Source organism: Biomphalaria glabrata, chromosome 15, assembly GCF_947242115.1.
Source record: "Biomphalaria glabrata chromosome 15, xgBioGlab47.1, whole genome shotgun sequence".
Taxonomy (NCBI): domain Eukaryota; kingdom Metazoa; phylum Mollusca; class Gastropoda; family Planorbidae; genus Biomphalaria; species Biomphalaria glabrata.
In genome coordinates, this window is record NC_074725.1 from 27479224 (window position 1) to 27489386 (window position 10163).

A 10163-nucleotide genomic window follows, 5' to 3' on the forward strand; every position below is an offset into this window, starting at 1 on the left:
AAAACGCAAAACAAAGCATTGTGTTCCGTTGAAGTCAAGATATGGAACTCCTAACATAGTGTCACTACGTGTTTGCCTACACACTACTGTTAGGATTGGGCCTTAGTTGAAACAAATCTATATGTATATGTTCTACCATTCTAATTCGAGTATTTTTTATACATAGGTTTTATAGGTGGATATTGAAGTCAATATTTGATATATGATACTTGGATATAGAGTTCGGTACTTTGATTTTAAAAACAATAGATATATACTTGTGGAAAATAACGTGAATTTTTGAAGTTTCATAGAAATTTGCCGAGGTGAATTCCTCAAATCCTGTCATTAATAAAGAACTGTGTTTGCATTTTTTTTCTAGAAATCCAATTTAAAAATGCCAAAAGTAAACAGTGGAATTCCTACAAAACCAGACAGTTGTGAAGAAGTAAGTACGTTTTGTATTTTTGTCTGTGACGTGTGCAATGTCGCATTGAGTTGAACTAAATTAATCCATACTGGTCGTGTAGTACGCTCTCTGTAATATAGTCTCACTGGCTAAGGGTTTGAACTCTACCCGCCACACTCCGCCAAAATCCTGCAGGAGGACTAGCCTAGCGCCGCCTGTAATAATCTTTAATTTTAAAGGAACATACCAAAAATTTAAAACAAACTTTCTCCCCAACCTATAAGCCTCGTCCAGGCGAAGAACAATAATCTGTTTTTTTTATAGCATACTAGCCGACCGGCGGCGTACCATATGACGCTATTTTGCAGGGCCGGCCTTAGGTAGTGGGCTCCGCACTTTCATAGGACCCGCATTTTCATAGGACCCGCGCTTATTCTAGGTGTGTAAATGATTGAATTAAACCATTTTATAACTTATAACAGATTTCCCGCGTTCTCCTGTCGATTTACCCGGAGCTGCTGGAAATCTCCTAAAATTTCAAAATATACGAAAACGTCCTGTAAATATCCAGAAATTATTAAAATCTTTTGAAAACTCTTTCAAATCTCCCGAAATATATAGACAAAATTGTCATTTTGGGTGTCATTCAATATGGAAAACGCCCATCCTAAGCGTGATAAAAAAAAAACGGCATTATGTAGTACCCGTAATTGTGGAATCTGGGGAAAGAAGCTTCTCGCGCCTCAAACTAATGAAGAATTACTTGAGATCAACAATTCTTGTAGATAGATTGAAACATTCGGTAATTCTTGCTATTGAGCGTGATGTATGTAGGAAATAGAATTATTACCATATAGGCCTACTGTATGACTTTGCTACACGCAAGACTCGTAAAGTAATTCTGTACGTAGTAAGGAAATAACTCTGCACGTAGTAAAGTATGAATAAAATGCAAAGACGAATTAATTTTCACTTACTATCCGTATCCCTACCCAAACTTGACGCCGCAAAATCCGTTTCGCATAGTCCGGCACTGCTATTTAGTGACGGGTTAATACAGAGTAGATTACTTTTTCTCTTTCCATGACTTCTTGGTCACAATGGTTAATTCCGAATACTACTTGTTCTCCCCCCCCCCCCCCAATCTTTAAAATTACGTAGGGTAACTCTAGTCTGTCCGACTTGCAGAAATAAAAGAGTGATCTTTCCATTACTTGGTGTCCAAACTCTTAAACCATGAAAAGAATTATATATATAGATTGCTCTTTAGAGACATTAAAAAAAAGTAATGTTACTCTTTGAGACCTTGTGGTCTATAGGGCAGATGATGTAAACGCCATCTGTTTGCGTGGCTCACGGTTAACAATGGTGTCATGTGGCCTGCACAACGACCAACCGCCTTTACTTTTCCCCAACTAATGTCAGGTACCCATTAGAGCTGGGTGGACTCAGAGGCGCCCAAGGATCCCACAATGTAAAATCCCAGTCTTCACCAGGATTCGAACCCGGGACAGCCGTTTCGGAAGCCAAGCGCCTTACCGCTCAGCCACCGCGCCTTCTCTTAAGAGAAATCGTTTATATTTTGCTTATAGGGGGAGATTTCTACAGAGGGTAAATTTGAAATCTTCACTTATTTTAAGGACTGCTTAGCCATGACATAATTAAAAAAAAATCAGCCACTTTGCCATGATATCCGTTTTCTTTTTGAAATCTAAAGTCTTCAATACTGGCATTAGTTTTAGTATTCATTTTTATAAGCCTTTTAAAAGAAAACTATTCTAGGGTACAATAAACGTCTTCCGAAAGAATGAAGGGATTAATTATTTACACACACGCACACAAACATATATGATTTTTTTTTTGCGAGGGGGGTGAGAAAGATTCCCCACAACCCCCCCCCCACCCGAAAAAAAATCCAGGCTACGCCCATGAGTTCGAGGTAAATATCTTTCCCAAGTAATTCAACTCGACCACCTAGTACTATACATTTTTTTTTCTATACATCCAGTCCCTTCATTTTTCCAGACATCTTTTGAACCGTAGAATAAATTCTTAATGGAGTTAGTGGAACGACAGGAAACACCCCATCCTTGCCAGACAGAGGGTCTGGGGAGAAGGGTCCAAGCATTATTACCTGTATTAGAAACTTTAAAAAAAAATGCATATTCAGAGGTGTTTACATACATGATAATAAAAACACAATACTAAAATATCGTAGGTCAGATATCCAAGCTGCTATTCAAAGCAGTTTTATATCGAAGAGGGTCTTTTTTTTAACATCACTCTCCCCTTTTGAAAATGCTTAGGCAAGTGATGGTTTAAGATTTAAACGGTGATTCTATTTTTCTAGCCTCGCTTTTTCCCGGAGATAAAATTTGTAAAACTTCTGTAGTGACAGTGTTTCAATAAAATCGACTTCAACCAATGTTTGTATATAAGCAAGTATCCAATACTAAAAAAAAAAAATTTACATTTTGTTAAATCCTTTTTGGCAAATGTAAAAACACAAAACGTTTGGGCCATGAAGCCTTCGTCAGCCTCAAACAGAACAAAGAACGAACACAATGAGATAGAGACAAACTTTCGCCTTTAGCCATAAGTTTCTTGGACCCACTCGACATCCTTTCAACTTTCCCGCGCCTTTACATCTACAGAGACGTTCATACCTGCCTCGATAGCCAACAACAAAATTGGACAAATACGTCTGTATTGTTTGTCTTTGTTGTTTCATGTAACTGATAAGTTTGAATTGATAGTCTTTGTTGTTTGGTGTAACTGATAAGTTTGTATTGTTTGTCTTTGTTGTTTGTAACTGATAGGTTTGTATTGTTTGTAACTGATAAGTTTGTATTGTTTGTCTTTGCTGCTTGTTTTGTTTGTTTTACATGTTTCGGATGTTCCTTCAGAGTTGAAGATAATTACTTCCTAGTCCAAACCTCCCGCAGGACGACGGGGGATGGGAGCGGGCAGGGTTTGAACCCTGGACCATCGATAAATCTGAATGACAGTCCAGCGCGCAAACCGTACGACCAGGCAGCCATCCAGCTGCTTGTTTGTAACTGATAAGTTTGCATTGTTCGTCTTTGTTAGTAACTGATACGTTTGTATTCTTCGTCTTTGTCGTTTGTTTGTAGCTGATTAAGGCTGACTCGAACGTCTTTTGTTAATACTTGGCTCCCTGCAGGGCTTGCAGGTTTTAGTGTATGTATCGTTATTGTATTTTCTATTCTGTTTTTCAAGAAAGTAAATCGTTTGTTTTTTTTTTGTTTATATCTACTTTCTAAAGTAGAAAGTAAGACGTATGTATGTATGTATGTATGTATGTATGTGACGAATAGACATCAAAACCGCTTGACCAATCTTGATAAAACTTGGCAGAAATGTTCCTTCGGTACTAACTTACACCGTAGTGTATGTATTGTAGCCCTAAAATAAAATTAAGACCCTCAAAAAAAAGTTGTCCGACTCTATTACAGCTATAGTATTTATGGATCTAGGCTTTGTTTACAATGTTGACATGTGAAAAGATCAAAAAGATTTAGACGAGTAAAGTGCGAAGTTCGAGCAGTCCCGATTTGACAAGAGGTTCGAACAGTTCACTTTTTATTGCTATAACTTTTTTATTTGAATGTTTACCAAATTACTATTATATTGCTACTGCGCATGCACCTTTTTTCTTTACTTCCGACACATACTATTTCCTTTTCCTTGTAAAGGCTAAGTTCATGGTGAGGTCCAACTCAGGAGGTGTGGAATTATTCTTTTTTACTACCCGGTAGTGAAGGAAATGGGTAATGGGATTAAGGCTATTTTTAAGTCTGATGGTTCATCAGCTCAAAGAGACTATTTGAAGTTGTGGAGGGTCGGAAATGGTGCAATGGATAGTGTTCTTGCGCTGGAGTAAAAAGAAAATGACTTTATAGTAAAAATTAAATATTAAAACATGTTTTTAGATATATATTTTCTTTGATCTGCTCGAACCTTCCATCAACCCGATCGAGCTTACTAACTGGGGAAAAATCCGCTCGAGGAAAAGTACGCTTGGCGATACTTACCCTACACCTCTTTGACTTCGTATTTAATTTTAACTTAACCTAGTGATACATTAAATCCAATCTATTTTTATAGAAAAAAGGACGAGGAATTCAGAGATACCATCAGTTTTTTCATAGGTTAGACCGTTACGGTGCTATAAAAATACAAATTTGAAAATTGCTGCCAGCGGGCTTAATGCGCTCGAACTTCGCACTTTACAATATAGATCTAATTTTAAGAAATACACTTTGCGCAGATAGTTTTTTTACTTTGACACATGAATACAGACAATATAGTCTATTGATTTCTTTACTTAATAAAATTAAGCTTCAAATTTGTGTTTCAAAAACATTTTTACATAAATTCGTTCTTTATATCTGCGAATTTAGAATTCCTGAAGTACATTTATTCATTGGACATTACCCGAAAGGTTACACATCTCTCTATTCCTAGGTCAAAAAATCTAATTCAACTCTAAGATGATAGAACTTCTCTTCGCAAAAATAGTTTTATACTTTAATACATTACTAATTCATTTCATATTTTAATCAAATTAACATTCAAATTTGTTTTTCTAAAGCATTTTTACATAAGTGTAACTCTATTCTTAATATTGCGTGCTTCTAAATATAGATCTATACACAAGCCAATGTTTTCATATAAACATTGAATTCAGGTCAATTAGCTATTTTTAGCTTCATTCATAATATTTTTTTATTTATGAATTCATGCATTCGCTTTACTTATTACATTAATATTTTCTTTTTGTTTCTAATGCACTATATCAGTGACCACATCATCCATACATAAGTTAAGACCCGCGGGCAGCGGGTAATATCTGTCTAGTATATATAAATATATATATACTGTGTATATCATGGCGTAGCCAGGGGTTTTGGGGTTCAACCCCCCCCCCCCTCTAAATAAAATCACCCAGCTCAGCCATAGGAGTTTGGAGTTTAAAACTACTAGGGGGTTTTGCAGTTAAAAACAAAACCCAAAAAATAATGCGACAACAATTTTCATACTCCAAGAGCAAAGCTAAGGAAGATTTTGATTTTAAAACCCCCTCCGAAATTAACGATAAAACCCGCTCTTCAATATAAGACTAGCCATTCATCAGTCACCAGATACTATGAGCGTAGCCAAGAGGGGTTTTTGTGTTTAGAACTCCACACCAGCGGGGTTTGCTATTAAAAAAATACTCCTTCTATAAACAAAAAAGCGAATGACACACACAAAATTCTATGAGAGGCCCATGATATATAAAATGCAACATCTAATCTACATTGTTAATGCACTCTGATCAATAGGTGTTCATTAAAAATTACTTTCTTAAATCCCAAAGAAACCTTCCGAGAATTTCCTTTATAAATTAATAAATAATATTTTTACAAATAAAAAGATGATGAGAATACTAGATCTAGTATAAATATAATCCCATTAACATTTATACTTTATTTTCTATTTATAGAGTCCATTTCGAGATATCGATCTGTTGCTGGTTGGTAAAACTGGTCATGGGAAAAGCTCGACAGGTAATACCATCATTGGTCAAACGGTTTTTGAATCTTCCTCCAGCATGGCATCTGTGACCAAGAAACCTGAACTTAAAGTTGGTATGTTCAAGAACTATGTCCTTAAAGTCATGGATACACCAGGTGTTATGGATACCTCAAAAATAGCAGATCCAATCGCAGCCTTGAATCTTATTATAAAACAAATGAAGGACGCTGTGATATTGAATCCGAAAGGTTACCATGCTTTCTTGGTGGTATTGAAATTCGGTATTAGACTCACGGAAGAAGAAGTCCATTCCGTAAAGATATTGAAACAAATATTTGGTGTTAACTTTTTACAAAAGTATTGCATCATTATACTAACCTGTGGAGATAATTTTCACAGAGAAGTTAAAGTAAAAGGCATCAGTTTTAAAAAATGGAGACACGAGCAAGACGGCTTTTTTAAACAGCTTAGACTCGAATGTCAAGACCGCGTAGTCCTATTTGATAATGTCACTCAACGTGATACAAAAGTTTACAAGAAACAAATGAGAAAACTCATACATTTTGTAGAAAAATTAAACACAGACGGCCATCGTTACACTGACAAGCGTTTCGAGCTAGCGAAACAAAGTCGCGACGCGCTATTGCGTGCGAATCACTTGGACAAGGTTGCTGTAGGATTAGAGGAAGTCAGCGATATCTTAATGATCTATAGGTTTATAGCTGATAATGACCTCAATGAGCCGAATGAAAAATTTTTAGAAATACTGGATAAATGTGACACCCTATCTAAGCGGTTTTCAAACAACGAATCCGAATTGCCAGCAGTCATACATTTTTTGAAACTGGTTGAGGAAATTAAAAATACCTGCATTAGATTTGTCTGTAAATATGAAGATATTCAAAAGAAAATTAAAACAAATAAAGAGAGCCTGAAGCGAGAGTCTCAACGAATCAAAGACGTGTTTAATGCATTCACGGGTAATGAAGAAGATTTCGACCCTGATACTGAAACTGAGGAAAACAGACGCTCAGCAGGCGCTTGGTACCCATACAAGGACGATCCAGTTTTGGCAGACGATCAATGCGACGTAGAGTCAAAGGCCAAAGATGACAGTGATGAAATTATCACAACATTTGAGGGAGTGACTTTGAGAAAAAGAAGAAACACAAGGAAAAGCGAAAAGAGTGATGCTGACGTTAGAGGATTGGGAGATTCACTGAAAAGCGAATTTGAAGTCAATAATGTCATGCAGCAATTGATAGATGAGGAGAAGAAGTTGGAAGTTGAGCTTAAAACCATTAAAACTGAGCTGGGCTTAGAGGTACAAAAACATTGGAACAGTCACAATGTACTCAAAGACAAATGTGACGATATAGTGAGGTCCAAGGGCTCGTGTCAAATATTATAAAATATTCTTTGTTTTGGCACATTGATTGATTGTTTGATCATCAGATTTTTTTTGCACATTGATTGATTGTTTGATCATCAGATTTTTTTTTGCACATTGATTGATTGTTTGAACATCAGATTTTTCTTATCTTATCTTAACTTATATAGTACATACGTTACTTCAAAAAAAAAAAAAAAAGAAGATGATTAAGTCCTACGTATTTCATGTGTCACGTCATGCATGTTAATCAATGACGTAAACTCTGCCAAGTCAATGGTTTTCCTGGCTGATTCAGGCAACCCATTCCATTTTCTAATGGCACTAGGGAAAAAGGAGCACTTGTAGTACGAATTTGTTATAGCGTATGGAAGAAATGTGTCTCTATCTCTGTGTCTTTCTGAGTATTTCATTAGGTATTAGTTGCTGTTTTCTCTATTTGTAAATTATGTTATATGTATTATAGCTACTTTGCTTTTTATTATTCTGTCCTGAAGTGTCTGTAAGTTTAGTGATTTTACAGTTTTTACTAGTGGTGTTACTCTTGTGAGCAGGTCAGGCAGGCGCGAGTGGTAGAGGACCTGTTCTCTGCTCAACATTAAAATTTACCAACAGTAGGCAGATGTTTGCGCTACTGGGTGGGCTCAATCTGTGACACCTCAGTCTACGACCAAGGGGCTAGAGTCGCCTAAGTAACCAGACATACTAATCTAAACTAAATGAAAGCAAGAAGACGAAACTTTAGTTTAGGATAAATAAAACAAAAAGATACTTTATTTACATAAAAATAAATGAATCAATAATAAAATATAATATATAACTAACTAACCACTACTACTGAACCCATCAACTAACTAAAACCCTCTAAATCTACACCACTACAAACACTAACAAACTGATCAAACCAACTATCTAACTAAATCACTACAAATACTACCCTAGACCTAGATCTACACAAACACACTAGAATAAACTAGTCTAGATCTACAATATCGTACTACTACAATCAACCCATAACACTAACACTAAAACAAGAACATAATATATAACTTATAACTAAGTTTACTAAGGCGATAATAAAGAAACAAATAACACTAGTCTAGATCTACAGCAACAATAACAATACAAGATCTATCAATAGCTGTTTATAGCAGAAACAAAATTAGAAAATAACACTAGATTCCCTAGAATTAGAATAGATCTACAACAGCAATTATAGCAGCAATATTAGATACAGCAGCATGTATTTCAGCAGTACTATTCATCAGTAACACAGCAGTAATAATAGCCTGCAAAACAAATGCAAAACTATATTATATTCTATTTAGGACTGATGGATGCCGCCATCTTTAATACAGCCTGTTGCCAACTATTATGACAAATAGTCCAAGTAGAAAAAAAAATAACTACCTTACACATAGCGTGACATAGATCTAGTAAAAAAAAATAGTTAAACTTACAGGCCGTCCCAGGTACAGAATAATAAAATAATTAGACGACAGACCACAAAGATCTTCGGCTGTCACACAGACATACTATACTGACCACTGGTCAACTGTACACTGAACTGTTTCAAGACAGCATGTAGTACATCACTTTTATACTATCCCGCACTAACCTATATAAATATGCGGAAGTACAATTATAAAATCTGACACTAACCTATAAAAATAAAATATATAAAAATAGATCTAACCTATACAACAAAAATACATATAAAACTAGCTTAGGGGGCGCAAGCTCACACTCTAATCAAATCGGAAAATTCGTTTGTTATAAATTTGTTTGTTATAAATCTAACTGCTCTATTTTGTTTTTGTTCAAGTTTCTTTATGTTTTCTTAAATTTAAGTGATCCCAAACAAAGGATGCATATTCCAATGTTGGCCAACTAAAGTTAAATAGCATTTTAATTTTATGTTTTTGTTAGGTTTGTAAAAAAAATTCTTTTAGTAAAATCTAATGTTTTGCTTGATTTTTTAAAATAATTTCATCACTATAGGAATTCCTTGATAACCTAGATATTTTTGCTTTTTAGTCTGTGTGACTGTTTACCATGAATAAAGTAATTAGTTTTTATTTGATTTTGTTTTGTTGTTTTTTTTTTGTTTTTTTTTTATTGTTCTGTATATTATGTATTAGTTGAAGTTATACTAGTTCAAGTTTAAGTTTCATTTTACGAATTAATTCAAGTTATTATTCAATTGAGAAGTTCTATGTAAATATGTCAAAGTTAAGGAAGTTTATTAAAGAAGTTTTGAGAGATGTTTCTTCATTGAATTATAAAGTTATTAATATAATCCCCGGCTTATTCGTCACAATTATCGATGTAGATCAGGGGTGGGCAACATTTTTGTATTGAGGGCCGCATTAAAAAAAGTTTGAGAATGGCGGGCCGCATATAATATATATATATATATATATATATATATATATATATATATATATATATATATATATATATATTAGAAAGATAAGCTTGCTGTGTAGAATGTCTTTTAATTCATATATACACATTATTACGATTTTTTTAAAATTGCTGTTGTCTTTTTATCACAATATCCCCACAAATATACAGTTGTACTTAATGTGCAGTATTTTACTTCTTTCACTCGTGCATAATGTTACGGAACTGTGAAACTTTCTTACTAGCTGTTACCTCTGTGTGTGACTGCTGTCAAGTTACAGTCAGTTAACATTGACCAGTGATTATACTTGTTTAGTTTCCACAAAATATATACTTGCTCACTGAATGACACAATATATGTTTCGGAAGTTAAATGTCGGGACGAGCGAAGCCTGCCCTTGTTGAGCATCACCAGAGAATGCTGACCATGTCCTTCAA

General features: G+C 34.9%; 1 protein-coding gene across 2 annotated transcripts; it reads left to right on the forward strand.

Annotated features, from left to right (window-relative positions):
* On the forward strand, nucleotides 1-9581 carry LOC106060228 (uncharacterized). Of its 2 annotated transcripts, XM_013218027.2 has the most exons (3): nucleotides 1-225; nucleotides 362-427; nucleotides 5898-9581. In XM_013218027.2, exons 2-3 carry the CDS (start codon nucleotides 377-379, stop codon nucleotides 7338-7340), a joined length of 1494 nt encoding a protein of 497 aa, XP_013073481.2. In that variant the 5' UTR covers nucleotides 1-225; nucleotides 362-376; the 3' UTR covers nucleotides 7341-9581. The 2 variants fall into 2 exon arrangements, with proteins under 2 accessions (XP_013073481.2, XP_055868801.1); XM_056012826.1 differs by having other exon boundaries at nucleotides 1-427.
* Nucleotides 9582-10163: the final 582 nt, after the last annotated feature.